Below are 17,050 nucleotides of genomic sequence, written 5' to 3' on the forward strand. Positions count from 1 at the left end.
TGGACGAGGGCCAAGGAATGCGCTGCTCCTCCAGATGGTTATCCAGGCTTGCAAAGCAAGAAGGGAGAATTTTCCCTCAGGAAACCAAGCTGGGAAACTTTTATAACTGGGGTGGGGTGTGGAACAGTGGAACAGGCTGATGACCACTGCCCAGAAAAGGGTTCAGTGAGCCAGGTCTGAGCTCCACAACCTGTGTGGATCACCAAAGCTCAGCTTTGAAAGATCAAAGAATTGTTGAACTGATGAGTCAGAAAGGACCCGAAGGGTCATCTAGTCCAACCCCCTGCAATGTAGTGGGAGGTGATGATTAAAAGGGAGAGTCTCTTTGAGCATGCACCAAGTGCTTTTTCTACATATAACTCAGACTTGTCAGCTGACACATTTCCCTGCAGCTGCTTTCTAAAGAGAGGGGCCCAGCCAGTCCTAAAGAAATGGAAAGGACTTCCAAATAATCTTGTTCCTTTCTAGTCCCCTTTGCTGGTCTCTCTGCCCTCGTCCCACTTAATGACTTCATGTTGGAGACAGAAAATCGTTTCGGTTGAGTTGGGCCTTGAGTTGGCAGGGGAGCAGTCCCAAACATGAGGAAGGGCCGTTTTAAGACAGACGAGGGCCAAGGAATGTCCTCCTTCTGCAAGGAGTGTCAGGTGCTTATCTAGGCTTGTAAAGCGGCAAGGGAGAATTCCCCTCAGGAAACCAAACTGGGAAGTTTTTGTAAATAGGGGTCAGGAGAATATGCGACTCTCTCTCTGAGAGAGGCTCTTGAGAACCCAAAATGACCCTGCTGGATCAAACCAGTGGCACACCTAGTCCATCCTGTTCTCACAGTGGCCAAGCAGATGCCTATGAGAAACCTAAAAGCAGGATTCAAGCACAAGAGCCGTCTCCTCGCCTTTGGTTTACAGCAACTGGTATTCAGAAGCTCTGCAGCCTCTGAGTGTGGAGGCACAGCTTAGGAATCATTGAGTGAAACAATCCTCATCTTTCCTTTTCCCCTTTTTTCCCCTGCAGAGGAAGGTAACTTCTTGGCCTTGGACCTTGGTGGCACAAACTTCCGGGTCCTGAGAGTCAAGGTGGCTGATAATGGCAGCAAGAAAGTAGAGATGGAGAACCAGATCTATGCTATTCCTGAGGATCTTATGCGGGGCAGTGGAGTGCAGGTGAGTTGAGGGGTCTCCTCTTGGCCACCTTGGGAACCTTTTAGTACCATTGCTCTTGTCTGTTGAAAAAGGAAGCTAAATCAGGGACTGTCACACTTCCAGCGGTGGGGGAAGAAGTGATGAATGCAGAGAAAGGACTTCAGCAAACGCTCCTGGGCCCAGGACAATTTGACTTTAAATGGCAAAAGCAGCATCTTGATTTGAGCTTGGAAATAAACTTGTCATTTGAGGGTACAAAATTTTCACCTGCTCCCGTCAGCTGCCCAGACACTTTGCTTGCCTTCTCTTAATTTCACACGATTTGTGATGGCTTCTTGGTCATTTGTGCAAATTCTCAACTCTTAGGGGAGCTGTTTAGAAACCGAGGGAGTTCTTAAATCACACCGTTTCCTTGTGATGAAATGTTTTTGGGGAAGCTGATAGGATCCAGAGTCATTTTTGAATCCTTTGACAAACGATTTCCAAGCAGCAAGACGCAAAAACAAAAACAGTGCCTGCAAATTTTCTGCTCCAAAAAAGGTTCCAGAATTCTGCAGTTTAGAATGAATGTTTCATCGTTAGACTCCAACTGCAAAGTTCTGCTTTCAATGGATGTATATACTGTGTGTATAGTATAGAAATAAATAAGGTGGGTCCTGATGCCACCGTTGCCTGACCATAGCCAGCCTTCCTAAGTGTGTATCTCATTCTCTGCCCCTCAGCTCTTTGACCACATTGCTGAATGTTTAGCTAACTTCATGGACCAACTGGAAATCAAGGACCAGAAACTCCCTCTGGGCTTCACTTTCTCCTTCCCTTGCTCCCAGACCAAACTGGATGAGGTAAGCTTGCGACTCAAGTACTCCTGGGATTTGTGGAGAGATGGGAAAGGCTCCAGGAATTCTGGAGGATTTCCTGCTTTAAACTTTGCCTCCTCCATGAATTCACTTAGGAGGCTTTGGAGAAGCTAATTTCTTGGCACCTGATTTGCAACATATGTGGGTAATAATTCTGATCTGCCATTGTAAGGGCCATTGTAAGAACTTACTAAGATGATGTACATGGAATACTTTCAACATTCGTGATATTAAGAGTAGATAATCCATGAGGAGGGTATGTCAGGCCCTTTTTGGAGCTCAGGACTTTGGCATACAGGAAAAATGGCTGTTTTTCGTGATAGAAACTGGGGTGGCTTCCTATTAGCGGCAGCACAAATGGAAATGTTATGATGATTATTTTATTTATTTCATAAAATTTAGTACATCCACTTGATTGTAAAAAAAAACCCAACCAACCCTCAAAGCAATATACAAAGAAAATAAAACAATACAGCTATCAGTAAAAACAACTCTTTAAAACAGGCATCCCCAAACTGCGGCCCTCCAGATGTTTTGGCCTACAACTCCCATGATCCCTAGCTAACAGGACCAGTGGTCAGGGATGATGGGAATTGTAGTCGAAAACATCTGGAGGGCCGAAGTTTGGGGATGCCTGCTTTGAAACATTTAAAAGATAAAAACGGTAATAAACTAAAAACAGATTAAAACCTCCATTAAGCTTGCCTAAGCAAAAAGGTTTTTCGCAAGTGCTATAAAGAGTGCACTGAAGGCGCCTGCTTGATGTCAAGAGGCAGGGAGTTCCAGAGGACAGGTGCTGCCACACTGAAGGTTTGAGTTCTTACAATGCAGAACGGGTATTAGGTGGCACCTAGAGCACTCTCAGCTCTGCTAGTCAAAGTGGCTGAGTGGGCATCTGTGAGGCAAGGTGATCTCACAGGTTTTTATTGTGATCTTTACCCACTCTTCCCAGGGCTGGTCCCAGGGAAGGTTTGAAATTCAGTATTCAAAAGTTGAAACAAATTACAGTCCCGGGAGTTGTAAGGTAAGTCACATCTTGCATGGGGATTATGTTCCAGGTAAGGCGCATGTACACAGAAACGTGTACACTCAAGCCACTCCCTTCTGAGCATTCTTCTCTTCTGGAGCTGATGCATCAAACGAGTCTTTCTTCCCCCAGGCAAGGCAGAGAGCTTAAAAGCTCCTCCTTTACTGGGAAAACCCTGTGCAAAAAGTGCTTTTAAGCTCTTCGCTTTTAATCTGAGCTATTTCAACCGGCCAGCCTTCAACTGTGTAAAGCTGAAATGGCACATGTTAAAGGCGTATTAAGTTGTGAGATACCTGTGTTACAAATATGATGTGGGAAAGCTCTCTCTGCTTTGGAGACTGAACCTCTGTTTGTCTCCTCTGGTTAGCATGCGGTTCCTTATTTCCTTTCCTCTCTTTTTCTCAAACAGAGCGTCCTCGTGACGTGGACCAAGGGATTCAAATCCAGTGGTGTGGAAGGCCGGGACGTTGTGGGCCTCTTACGGGAAGCCATAAGAAGACGAGGGGTAATCTAAGCCTGTTGCTGTCTTTAAGATAGTTTTGTTGTGTTGTTGTTGTTGTTGTTGTTGTTATTATTATTATTATTACATTTATATCCCACATTTTCCTCCAAAGAGTACATGGTCCTGCCTCTCATTTAATCCACACAACAACCTTGTAAGGTAGATCAGGCTGAGAAACTGTGACTGGCCCAGGGTCACCCAGTGAGCTTCACGGTTAAGTGGGGATTTGAACCCTGATCTCCAGGGTCTTAGTCCAGCACTATGACCACCTCGCTCTGCCCGCTCTAGAGCCAGGCAGCTCAATTCCTTTCATTTCCCCCAGTGTCTTGGAGGTGGCAGGGGGCATGCATGGCTGCCTGTGGAATCGATTGGCATGAGATGGTAGCTGGATGAACAGGATCAATGTGCCCAGTTCTTTGGCCATGCCCAATCCTTGGTTCTCTCTGGCATCTCCCGGGAGGGCTGGACCTGCAACCTGGAGAGCCACTGCGGGTCAGTTTTGACACTCGCTCAGCTAGATGGGCCATTTCCCAAGGAACACAGGAAGCTGCCTTCTCCCGAGTCTGAGCCTTGGTCCCTCAAGGTTGGTATTCACTGACTGACTGGCTCTGCAGGAAATCACACAAGAGTTTGTCCCTGCACCACCTGGAGATGCCAGGTAGACACAGACAGTGAACTCTACTATGCCATAACATGGCGGCTACTCCGGAGGGCTGTGTGCCGCCTCTCGTATTAGGCAGCTACCACTGAATACCAGTTTCTGGGGGGCACAAGTGGGCCACTGCCTCTGCCCTCCAGTCCTGCTTGTGGGCATACCTGCCAAGTTCCTCTCTGAAAAATAAGGGACCGGACCAAAAGTAGCATACCGGAAGTAGCGCGGCGGCCATTTTGGAACTGGGCGGAGCATGCTCAGAAGTGACTTTTGATGCTGCTGTGCCCAGTTCCAAAATGGCTGCCGCACCAGAAGTTGCGCTGCAGCCATTTTGGAACTGGGCAGAGCAGCATCAAAAGTCGCTTCTGAGCATGCTCCGCCCAGTTCCAAAATGGCCGCCGCACCAGAATAAACCAGGGAAAAACAAAAAATCTGTTTTTTTCAGCTGGGGACAGCTGGAAAAACGGGGGTTTCCCGGGGAAAACGGGAGACTTGGCAGCTATGCTTGTGGGCCTTTGGCCTGATCCAGCTGCAAAGCTCTTCTTGCTTCCTCCTGAGCTTGTCAGCTTGGTGGAGTTGCAGTCTCCCCTTGCCTGGGGTGGGGTGGAGGGCCTGTGTGTGAGGGCCCCCCCCCGCCCCCATTGTCTTCCAGATGCCACATTTTATTTTTACTTTTTTGGAGCCAGGGCATCGCTAGATGTTCATGGTGCCTCGGCCTCCCTTGTGCAAAAGTGCCTTGGGGATTTGGGGCTGTGGTGGGGGGTGGGCAGGGCCTGGGACTGACCCATCCAGACAACCAGCTCTTTCCCCACCCAGTTTCTGGAGCCTCGTCCTGGAGGGAGAAATGTGGGTGGGTGTTTCTGTTTGGGTGGATGTGAATGAAGTGACAAGTGCAGGCTGGAGACATTTTGAGGAGCCACTGGTGGGCTTTTCTTTTTGTGTATTTATTTTCTTTCTGGAAGTAAATCAAACAGATAATAATAATAATAATATAATTAATAATTATAATTAAGTGCAGATGCAAAGGAAAAGCAGCACAGTATATCCAGAAGAGATTTAAATAAGAAAGAAGAAAACCTGAGACACTTAGGAATAACCAAATCACACATTGTACTGTGGAGAAGGGGTTCTATGTGGCTGTATTTGTGGTATATAAGTTAAAATCCCACCAAAGAGCATATAATTTTTTGGGATCCTCCGAGTCTTTGAGTTAATTTTTTTCAGCTAATGCCAAACTCCACATATTTTTATACCAAAGCAAAAGTTGCACATCCTGTAAGGTTTTCCATTTTGGGGCAGCTGAGGTTCTGGAAGCCACCAGCCTCCATGTCAGAAGTTCTTGAGAGTTGAAATATTTCAGTTGATCATCCCCCCCCCCTCCTTGAAGCTGGAATAGGATATTTGAGTATTTTGGTCATTTCTTGACAAACCATTGTTCAGAATTTTAATCAACAGTGGCCTTTTCCAACTTCCTGCTCTGTAGGACTTTGAGATTGATGTTGTGGCTGTGGTGAATGACACCGTTGGGACAATGATGACCTGCGGCTACGATGATCACAACTGTGAAATCGGGCTGATTGTTGGTAAGAAGTCTGAGGGGAGAGGAGGGCTGACATTTCCCCCACCTTTGGAAAGCACCTGAATTTCCTGCGTACCTGAGGCCAGCCTCCTTCTTACGTTATTTTTGTAATATTTGTACACTGCTTGTCTGTAAAACAAAACAAAACAAAAAACAAACCTTGAAGCAGTTTACAATTAAGATAAAACAATAAAATTAACACTCAAAGGAATTAACAACAATAATTTAAGACTTTCCGAAAATAACAATAGACTAAAAACAGGCTAAAATGCAAATAAACTTTCTAAACATGTGAATAGGCTTGTCTGAACAAAAATGTTTTTAGGATGCACTGAAAATAGTACAGTGAAGTTGCCTATCTGGTATCAATAGGCAGGGAGTTCCAAAGTGTAACTACTGTCACACTAAAAGATTGAGTTCTTACAAATGCAGAAGGGGCATTTTGTGGCACCTGTTAACACTGCCAGTTCCAATGATCAAAGCAGTTGAGGGGCACATGTGAGGTAAGGTGATCTCATAGGTCAAGTGGTCCCAAGTTGTTAAGGGCTTTATATACTAATTGTAACACGTTGAGCTTGATCCAGAAGCAAACCAGAAACCAGTGGTGATCTCTGAGCACAGGGGTTCGATGCTGACATGGCCACACTCCTGTCAGCAATTGTGTTGCAGCATTCCAGATCAAGTGCTAGGGAAGCCCCACACAGAGTGCATTGCAGCAATCCAGATAGTTTGATCCCTCCATCTTACATGCTGTCTTTTGACCTGCCAAAAATACGTCTTAGAAAGTAGTGGCGGCTTTTATTTAGCCTCTTCTGGTCCTTTGCTTGCAGTCGCAGACCCCCATGAGTGTTCTGGGCCAGAAAGGCCAGGAAATAAAGCAGAGGCAGGTGGACATGACACCGTCCAGCTACCAGCAGCCAACCTGGGCAACAGCCAGGGGTGAGGGGGGCTGTCGCTCAGCAGCATCTGGAGAGCACCAGCAGCTGTAGGAAAAGGGTGGGAGGCTCTAGCTGCAGCTGTTCCACTTTCCTGGACTCTCCTAATCTCTCCCCCTCCCCCTCCCTCTCTTTAGGCACAGGTAGCAATGCTTGCTACATGGAGGAGATGCACCACATTGACCTCGTGGAGGGTGACGAGGGGCGCATGTGCATCAACATGGAGTGGGGAGCTTTTGGCGACGATGGGGCCCTGAATGACATCAGGACTGAGTTTGACCGGGAAATCGACATGGGCTCCCTGAACCCGGGAAAGCAACTGTAAGTCCTGTGCCTCAGCTGCTGGATCAGGCTGAATGGGCCCCCTTTGCCCAGCACCCTCTTCTCACAAATGCCTGTTGTAGGAAGCCAGCAAGCAGGATTTGAACACGAGAGCCCTCTCCCCTCCTGTGCTTTCTGGCAACTGCAGTGGGGCAGGAGAGCTGAAAAATAATCCACATCTGGCAACCAAAATGGTCCTTGGGTTTTAGATAGTACATGGGTAGACAAGTCTAAAAAGCATGGACACAAATTTTCATAGTGGCTCATTTATCAGAAGTAATGTATCTCCCATTGACCCTAGAAGTGTACACTCCATTCTGACTAAACTGAGGCTCCTGGTGTATATTTTGCTCTAGGAAGGCTTGCCTAAATAAAAAGGTTTTCAACATGCACTGAGAAGAGTACAGTGAAGGCACCGGCCTGGTATCAATAGGCAGGGAGTTCCGAAGTGTAGTGCTGCCACATGAAAAGATGGCTTGCTTGCAGGTGTGGAATGAGTCTTACGTGGTAGCTGTAACAGTGCCAATTCCGCAGATCAAAGCGGTTGAGAGTGTGCGTCTGAAGTAAGGCAATCCCACAAGTAAACTAGTCCCAATTTGATTTTGGGAATATGCTTGCTGGCTTAAAGCAGGATATTTAGCTGGTACAAAACAAGAACCTGGGAAGTGCAATGAAAGCTCTGCAGGGGGTTACGTGGTTGTTGAGCGCTTCCCCTGCCCAAGTGCTCCATTTTCCTTGCAGGGGGGAGGGGCACAGGATGTATGGAGGGGCTGTCATTTTCACAACTCCCGTCTGTCACCTTTGAGGGCTGAGCTCCCGCCCTACACATTCTTGCCACAATGGAGTCAGATGCAACCCAAACTATCCATCAAACTCCTTTTGAAGTTTTGGTGTGTTGGAGCTTCAGTTTCTGCTGCTGCCCCAACCCAGTCTCTCGCTCTCTCACCTTGGGGTGTGTCACAGGTTCGAGAAGATGATCAGCGGGATGTACATGGGTGAACTGGTCAGGCTCATCCTGGTGAAGATGGCCAAGGAAGACCTCCTCTTTGATGGGAGACTCACCTCGGACTTATTGACGACGGGACACTTTGAGACCAGATATGTCTCTGCAATTGAAAAGTGAGTGAATGGGCCTTGCCTTGTGTTTTCCGTGCTCCTAAATCTGTAGCTTTAGAATAGCCAGAACAAATCCTCCTTGGTGTTTTCCCCAAGAGCCTTCTACGGAGGGATCCTAGGAGCCCATCCTCAGTGGCTGACTCACCTCCTTTTTCTCTGATCGGCTGCAATCAGCACAAGGGCTGAGACAGGCGTCTCTGTGGCTGAAAAGCTCCCCTTTCACGCTGACTGGGTGGCCCTGGGATGCTGAGGACAGGGAGCCTGTTGCAGAAATAGTAAAGGACCTTTGACTCCCCACGACCCCAGAGCATTCCCCCCTCTGCCGTGCAGGAACTGCTGCCTCTTACAGACCCCCTTTGCTTGCCATCCTGAATTTGCAGGGAAAAGGAAGGCCTCCTGAAAGCCCAGGAGATCCTCACGAAGCTGGGCCTGGAACCCTCCCATGAAGACTGTGTCGCCACCCAGCGCATCTGCGAGATTGTCTCCACGCGCTCGGCCAACCTCTGTGGCGCCGCCCTGGTGGCTGTGCTCCGGCGCATCAAGGAGAACAAGCGTGTCGACCGCCTGCGCTCCACTGTTGGAGTGGACGGGACAGTGTACAAGAAGCATCCTCAGTAAGTGGGTTCTTCGAAAGCAAGTCCCTTGCGTGCCAATCCTAGAAGGGGAAGCTATCTCAGAATGCTCCCTCAAACATTCCTCATAAAGTGCTTGGTTTGCAGCAGGGGCAGACTTTTGGTCTTCCAAATTTCACCAGCACCCTGTGCAAAGCCAAAATTCAGCTGCCCCCACCTCGCACCTTTCATTCTGCATGTGCGCTACTTGATAGTTGTTGCACCCTGTGGCACCCCCCTCAACTTGGCACCCAGTGCTGGGGAACTGGTCTCACTGCCCTAAATCTGCCTCTGCTTCCACCCCCTTGATCACCTTGGCCACCATCCTCTTCACACACCCCAGCTTATCAAGTTGCTCCTTCAACTGTGGTCTTCGCTTTCTGTGCTCAGGGAGTTCATCCTTAGGGGAGAGAATCCATGGTCCCCCAGATGATGCATTCCCTGTCTGTCACCACCAGTGATTTCTGGATGTGCCATGGATGGGTTTGTAACGGTCCTGTTCTCTCCCCTTGCCTTGCACAGCTTTGCCCGCCGCCTTCAGAAGATGGTGCGCCGCTTCCTGCCCGATTGTGACATCCGATTCATCCGCTCAGAGGACGGGAGCGGGAAAGGTGCGGCCATGGTCACTGCGGTGGCTTACCGGCTGGCAGCCCAACACAAAGCCCGCCAGAAGATCTTGGATCCTCTGAGACTCAGCCGGGAGCAGCTCCTGGAGATAAAGAAGAGGATGAAGGAGGAGATGGAGCGGGGCCTGGGCCAAGAGACGCACGACGAGGCCACCGTGAAGATGCTGCCCTCTTACGTCTGCTCCACCCCAGACGGAACAGGTAATGTGGGATGAAGATAGTGGACAGTGTCCTTGGCCAGATTCGGTTGGCCACTTGCGTGCATCACTTGTATTGGAGCAGGACTTTGGGAGAAAAGGTTTCAAATCCCCACTGAGCCATGAGCAAGTCGCATCCTCTTATTCTAGCCTATCTCACAGGGCCATTTTGCATATAAAATGGGCAGGAGAACCATTGGTCTCCTTGGAGGAAAGGTGGGATCTAATAATAAAAGTAATTAATAGTAATATATGACCCTTTTTGGCTTATGGCATCTAACCATGGGGATGTCAATATGTGTCACAGTGGCTGTGGTGGTGGCAACTCTGGCCTCTCTTAATGGGGTGGGAAATTATGCTGTTTTTCCTCCTTTAAAAAGAGGACTGGAGGATTCATAGAGCTTAAGGCCATCAAAGGCTACTAGTGGCTCTGCCCTGCCACTGCAGTTGGAGGCAGCCATGCTTCTGAATGCCAGTTGCTGGAAGCCACAGGAGAGGAAAGGGATACTGTGCTTGAATCCTGCTTGCAAGAGTTCGGAAAAGTCTCTGTCAGACACCTGGGAGCAGAAGTGGGTGCACTGATCACTACTAGGTCTTGTGTCTGAATTTGCTGGTGTCAGAAAGTTTTCTGTTCTGTCGACCTATTTTCCGCCCTCTTCCCTCTCCTCCTCAGCAAATCCTTTTTCTATGGACCCTGTGAAACTGTTGGAATAAGAGACATGACTTTGCATGGGACAAATATGGAGCGCAATAAAATTTTGCTTTAGAAGCTCTTGTTCTTAAGAACATAAGAAGAGCTTACTGGATCAGGTCGATGACCCATGTAGTCCAGCATCCTGTTCTCAGAGTGACCAGCCAGATGCTTCTTATGGGAAGCCAGCAAGCAGGAACCAAGCACAAGAGCGCTCTCTCCTGTGGTGTCCAGCGACTGATATTCAAAAGCATTGCTGCCTCCAACTGCAGAGGGAAGACATGGCTATCCTGGCTAGTAGCCATCAATAGCTTTGTCCTCCATGTGGTTGTCTAATCCTCTTAAAGCCATCCCAGTTGGTTGCCATCACAGCCTCCTGTGGGAGGGAGTTCCATAGTTTAACTCTGCAGTGTGTGAAGACATACTTTCTTCTGTCTCTCCTGAGTCTTCCAACATTCAGCTTCATTAGAAGCCCATGAGTTCTAATGTTATGAGAGGAGAAAACCTTTTCTCTCTCCATTTTCTCCATGCCTTGTATAATTTTATAAACTTCTACCGAGTCATCTCTTACTCGCCTTTTCTCTAAACTAACAAATCACAAACGCTGCAACCTGTCATTTCACTTTTCTCCACTGCCCTTTCTGGAGTCAGAAATGAATTTTTGCTTGTGCCAGAGCAGCCTCTGCCAACCTGGTGCCCTGCAGATGGTCTCTATCTCAACGCTCATACATATCTAGAAGGCAGGTCTAACACATCCCACCCAACTCAAAGAGACCACAAATAGTCCTCTAGGTTCAAGTGCCCTTGAAAGATGGAGGGGAGGGGAGCGCTGATGGCAAGTGTGTCTGTTTTTGGTTCAGAAAAGGGGGAGTTCCTGGCCTTGGATCTCGGGGGCACAAACTTCCGGGTGCTGCTCGTGCGCGTGCGAAATGGGATGCGGCGAAGTGTGGAGATGCACAACAAGATCTATTCGATCCCTCAGGACATCATGCAGGGGACAGGAGATGAGGTGAGCAACTCAGTGCAACACTCTGACGGGGATCAAAATGGGGGCTTTGACTTCTGAGAGGGTCAGAGAAAACTGTAGCTGAGCAGGAGAGCTCTTGGTTTGCATGCAGAAGGTCCCCGTCAACCACACAAGATCTCATTCCACATGGCTGGGAACACCCATGGCAGTCAGAAGAGATGGTGTGATGATAGATGGACAGGCTGTCCAACCTGGTAGACCAGGGATGGGGGTTGTTTTCTGGCCTAAGGGGTGCCTTCCGGGCCTGTTATATGAGAACTCCTTTTTGCAGAGTCCCTTTTCTTCAGATAGTAAAGGCCCTGAGTGGTGTTTTTACAGACAACCCTAACCATTCAAGCTCAGTGCTTGCAATCTATGTGCTATTATTTACGTGTGACATTATTTGTTACATTTCAAATGTACATTTGTTACATTGGCTTTGCAATGTGACAAAGGATGATGCTCCCCTTAGGCTGGGGCCAGTTTTCCTGGAATGCCTCTCTCCTCCACCAAGGAGCTAAGCCCTTGGTGCAATGGGGTTGTGCGGGATGAATTAGCTATGACATAAAATATGGCTTATTCAGAGAAGGGCCTCAGCCACACCCTGGAGCCTGGGCCTTAGTGCAACGATGCGCATGCGCTCTATGGAGACCGAGGCCATCCTGGCCTTTGCAAGCCTGGTGTCCTCCAGGTGTTTTGGACTACAAGTTCCACCAGACAGCACAACTAATGGGAGTCGTAGTCCAAAGGCACCTGGAGGGCATCAGGTTGCTGGAGACTGGCCTATCCTGTTCCCTCTGCTGACCTCCCTCAATAGCACCCCACTGCCCTGTCAGGAATGCAGCCCTTATCCCACAATGAGGAAGTTAGTGGCTGCATTCCCAAGATTGCTTTAAATGATCTTGGTAGTTTGCAGAAGAACTTTAAATGCAAGATAGCTTCAAATGATGATGTTAGTTTGGTCCAGGATAGAGTCCTGCTCACTTTGTGATGCCAGCCAGACCCGCCTGAGCAGGGCCCTGTTCAGCTGCTCTGAGCCACGTTCTCCCGACTCCATTTTGCACTTCTGCCTTTCAGCTCTTTGATCACATTGTCCACTGCATTGCTGACTTCTTGGAGTACATGGGGATGAAAGGCGTGTCACTGCCTCTCGGATTCACCTTCTCTTTCCCTTGTCACCAGAACAGCCTGGATGAGGTGAGCTTCGTTTGGCTTCTCCCTCCACCATAAGTCACTCCTGCAAGCATAACATGCTAGCCAGCTGCAAAAAGGACAAGACAATGCGTTTTACAACAAATGAGTTTGTTATCAAATGCAATCTCTGGCGGAGATTTGGGGGAAAGGAAACTAAATGCTGTCAAAGTTTCCCTGCTAGCACACATCACGCTAAACCAGCCTTCCTCAATCTGGTGCCTTCCAGATGTTTTGCACTATTGTTGTATTGGTCCCTGCATCGTACAGGCTTCGGTTGATGGAAGCTGTAATCCAATCAGGAGGGCACCAGGATGGAGACGATGCACTGATGTGCAAACATGGCCTGTTTGACCTTGCAATGATCCTAGAATAGAGTTCTTGAATTGCATCCTTTTGCTTCACTGTACCCTTGGCAATTTTGTGTTTACATAACTTCTTTCTTCTTCCTCCTCCTCCTCTTCCTCTTCTTCTTCTTGTCTTAAGGCGATTCTCCTGAAATGGACCAAAGGCTTCAAAGCTTCTGGTTGTGAAGGGGGAGATGTGGTTAGCCTGCTGAAGGATGCCATTCACCGGAGAGAGGTGCGTTCCTGTCAGACAGGTGTGACAAAATATGTGACTTGTGCCTCAGGTCAGCCTCCCTACCTGAGGATGGGGAAGTAGCCAATGTAACACTGGTTTTGAAAAGAGATCCTGGAAGTATCAGGCTGGTTAGCTTAACATCTGCCCTAGGAAAACTGGTGGAAAGTATTGTTAAGGATAAAATAACCAGGCATATTGAAGAACAAGCCCTACAGAAGCAGAGCCAGCATGGCTTCTGCAAAGGCAAGGCCTGTCTCACAAACCTATCAGAGACCCTAAAAATCTAATAAAATAATTTATTGGTTGTGATCAGAGGAGTAATAGATCTAAACAAAACTCCCATGACCCAACAAGCAGGGACTGTGCCATTGGAATGGCCTCTGCAGATCGATGGATGCCTAGTTTATTTTGTGTACTTGATCCTTGTTTTTGTGTTGGTGGAGGTCACCCCCTGCCCCCGCTGAATTTTGGTAAGATCCTTGCTTTCATTCAGCACCTGAGGCCAGCCCTTTGCTCCCTCTTTCTCAGGAGTTTGACCTGGATGTGGTGGCCGTGGTGAATGACACAGTGGGCACCATGATGGCCTGTGCGTACGAAGACCCCTTTTGTGAAGTTGGCCTCATTGTCGGTAAGATTTCGTGTATTCATTTATTTAATGAAATGTATAAGTACGCATAAGAAATGTATAAGAAATACACAAATTTGAGTGTGTGTGCACATGTGTTCACACGTGTGTGCGGTAGCCAGACCTGCTTTTGGCAACACCCACAACTGTCTTGTGACCACCATACGGCTGGCAGAGGATGAATGTAGCCCTCAGGCCAAAGAAGTTTGGCTGTCGCTGCCCTGATCCCTGTTTACTACCCTGCCTGCTTGCAGCAGGGTGTGTCTCCCCGCGCCCCCCCCATGTGTGAGGCTGACCTGTGTTGTGTTGTGTTGTGGAGAGCCAGTGTGGTGTAGTGGTTAAGAGCGGCAGACTCGTAATCTGGGGAACCGGGTTCGCGTCTCCACTCCTCCACATGCATCTGCTGGGTGACCTTGGGCTAGTCACACTTCTTTGAAGTCTCGCAGCCCCACCCACCTCACAGGGTGTCTGTTGTCGGGGAGGAGGGGAAAGGAGATTGTTAGCCGCTTTGAGACTCCTTCGGGTAGTGATAAAGCGGGATATCAAATCCAAGCTCTTCTTCTTCTTCTTGTGCTGCCAGGCACAGGCAGCAATGCCTGCTACATGGAGGAGATGAAGAACGTGGAGCTAGTGGAAGGGGACGAGGGCCGGATGTGCATTAACATGGAGTGGGGGGCCTTTGGCGACAGTGGCTGCTTGGATGACTTCCGGACGGAGTTTGATGCCGCCGTGGATGAAAACTCTCTCAATCCTGGGAAGCAAAGGTGGGTGGGACGTTTTCCCTCCTCTTCCTTCTCCTCCTCTGTGTTTAATACATCAAGGACTCTATAGGGGGTGTTTAATGTTTGCTAAAGTCCTTGTTCACTCAGCTCCTCCCGATGTTCTTAGGGAGGGAGGGCATTTCCCCATGGATGCTTGCCTCTCCATGTTGATCATGTTTACCTCTAGGGGAAAGTGGGGTAGATTGATGCAGAAAAATTCAACCTCATATTTTATGTACCAAAATGAATCAAATATTTTTTTTAAAAAATTGCTTTATGCATAGCATAAGCAATCATCAGAACAATTAAAGTTAGAAGATAATGAGAATATAATCACTTGAGTAATAAATGGGTTTTGTATCATTCTGCCCCACCTATGGATACAGTGGATGGGGCGCTTTGATACAAAGCGTAAATTGTATGAGAATGGTAATTATTTGTAAAAATTTGATGAAAAAACCACTTTTATTGAGAGAGATCATAATCAGCCTTACAATATGTTACTTAAAATCTAAATTATGTATCAAAACTAACAGTGTTTCACACATATCATATTATGGCAGGTTTTCTTAACAAATATCAAAACTTATTTTAATCTTTCCTCAAACATCTATCCATTTAAAAATTTTTTGGGGAAAACCTTTAAAAAGTATAAGAACTCACATTAGGTAGTCAAAGAATAGTAATGCTTATAAAAAATAAGATAATTACTTAACGTTTAGCTTCTATTGCACATTATATCCACTTAGGTCAATAGAAAAGTATAAAGAGATGATGTTTGAGATGTGCCCTTTGGGAAATTTGGTTTTGGCAACTGCAAAACAACATCCTTGAAATCAACGCTTGTCTTATCTTCTACAATGGGGAAGATAAACATACAAGATCCTGTTTTTTTCCTGAGACACTCTATCAGTCTTAGGTTTATAAGTTCGCACCATTTTCTGGAAAACAGAATACAGTGGTACCTCGGTTTATGAACACAATTGGTTCCGGAAGTCTGTTCATAAAATGAAGCGTTCATAAATTGAAGCGAACTTTCCCATTGAAAGTAATGGAAAGTGGATTAATCCGTTCCAGACGGGTCCGTGAAGTACTTAAACTGAAGCGTTCATAAACTGAAACATGGGTGTAATTGGTTCCGGAAGTCTGTTCATAAACTGAAGCGTTCATAAACTGAAGCGAACTTTCCCATTAAAAGTAATGGAAAGTGAATTAATCCGTTCCAGATGGGTCTGTGGCGTTCATAAACCGAAAATTCATAAACCAAGGTGTTCATAAACCGAGGTTCCACTGTAACTAGTTTAGAGATTTCATGCAAACTTGTATATTGGGGCACTAATGTACACTAGCGGGGCTTAGTGTATCAAAGTGCGCCAACAGACATTAAAAAAAACCCTAACAATTATTAATAAAACCACTGAACTTATTTAAAAATCATGTATAATCCTGATTACTGAGTGGAATAATTTACCTTTGGTATTTTTAAATCTTAACTAAATGTGTTTAACCAAACTACGGGAGGCTGTGGAAAACAGGAGTGCCTGGCATGCTCTGGTCCATGGGGTCACGAAGATTCGGACACAACTAAATGACTAAACAACAACAAATGACGAGAAACAGTGTTGGAACACTTTTACATTTCATGTAATTTTTTAGTTGGCTGTGCTAAAAACACACCTACTCTCGTCAAACGCCAATGGCTAACTGGCGGGCAGCGCAGTCACAACTGTTGTACTCACACATGTATGGACATGTTTTAGTGATGTCGTGACATGAATAACATTTCTTGATATTGAAATATTGTTGGTGTATCAATGTGCCCCGCCTCCCCCTGAACTGAATTTCCCTCACAGCAAATAATAAAAATAAAATAAAATCCCCTTCCCCTTTACTGTCTTAGGTTCGAGAAAATGATCAGCGGGATGTACTTGGGTGAAATCGTCCGAAACATCCTGATCGATTTCACCAAGCGAGGCCTGTTGTTCCGTGGGCGGATCTCCGAACGGCTGAAGACGAGGGGAATCTTTGAGACCAAGTTCTTGTCTCAGATTGAGAGGTAGGTTGGGGGCAAAATGGCGGTGGCAGGGGGACAACCTAAAGGCAAGAGCGGTTTGCAAGTGGAGCCAATTGCCTCTCCCACCCTCTGGAGGTATTTAAGCAGAGGATGGACAGACTGTCTTCTGGGGTTGTGGCCATTTCATCCTGCATCGCAGGACTAGAGGACCTCTGCTCCTGCGAACGCTTTGTCCCCTGACGCCACCTTCACATGATACGTGTCAAGTGCTGTGATACCCCTTTAAACCGTTACAGCTTCCCCAAAAGAGCTTGGGGAGCTGCTGTTTGTTACGGTGGGTGAGAGTTGTGAGGGGGCCCCATTCCCCTCCCAAAGCTACCATTCCTGGAGTGGTTTAGCAACCAGTCCCTCTTCCCAAGGAACTCTGGGAATTGCAGTTCTGGGAGGAGAATAGGGGCCTCCTAGCACTTCTCTGTACCCTTAAGAAACTACAGTGTCCATAATTCTTTGTGGGAAGTTATGACTGTTTAAAGAGGTATCATAGCACTATTGTGTAAATGTGGTCTGAGTCTTGAAGGAACCTTCCTGTGGAAGAGGTTACTTATGAGTGATTCCCAGTCT

The 17,050-nt window shown here is 47.3% G+C and overlaps 1 protein-coding gene across 3 annotated transcripts in view; it reads left to right on the top strand.

Moving 5' to 3' along the window:
- The window catches only part of LOC118087010 (hexokinase-2), a 56,839-nt gene that overhangs the window by 33,261 nt on the left and 6,528 nt on the right, over positions 1 to 17,050 (top strand). For 2 of the 3 annotated variants that reach the window (XM_088671444.1, XM_035119183.3), the window contains exons 3-16: positions 1,009 to 1,157; positions 1,859 to 1,978; positions 3,430 to 3,525; positions 5,658 to 5,757; positions 6,826 to 7,009; positions 7,973 to 8,128; positions 8,506 to 8,739; positions 9,259 to 9,563; positions 11,111 to 11,259; positions 12,334 to 12,453; positions 12,934 to 13,029; positions 13,558 to 13,657; positions 14,235 to 14,418; positions 16,316 to 16,471. In XM_088671444.1, coding sequence (XP_088527570.1) covers positions 1,009 to 1,157; positions 1,859 to 1,978; positions 3,430 to 3,525; positions 5,658 to 5,757; positions 6,826 to 7,009; positions 7,973 to 8,128; positions 8,506 to 8,739; positions 9,259 to 9,563; positions 11,111 to 11,259; positions 12,334 to 12,453; positions 12,934 to 13,029; positions 13,558 to 13,657; positions 14,235 to 14,418; positions 16,316 to 16,471 — 2,149 coding nt within the window. Of the gene's footprint in view, positions 1 to 1,008; positions 1,158 to 1,858; positions 1,979 to 2,945; positions 3,018 to 3,429; positions 3,526 to 5,657; positions 5,758 to 6,825; positions 7,010 to 7,972; positions 8,129 to 8,505; positions 8,740 to 9,258; positions 9,564 to 11,110; positions 11,260 to 12,333; positions 12,454 to 12,933; positions 13,030 to 13,557; positions 13,658 to 14,234; positions 14,419 to 16,315; positions 16,472 to 17,050 lie in introns of all 3 variants that reach the window. The other variant, XM_035119181.3, reaches the window with a different exon arrangement.

The sequence above is a fragment of the Zootoca vivipara genome, chromosome 6 (genome assembly GCF_965207765.1).
Source record: "Zootoca vivipara chromosome 6, rZooViv2.hap1.1, whole genome shotgun sequence".
NCBI classification, from domain to species: domain Eukaryota; kingdom Metazoa; phylum Chordata; class Lepidosauria; order Squamata; family Lacertidae; genus Zootoca; species Zootoca vivipara.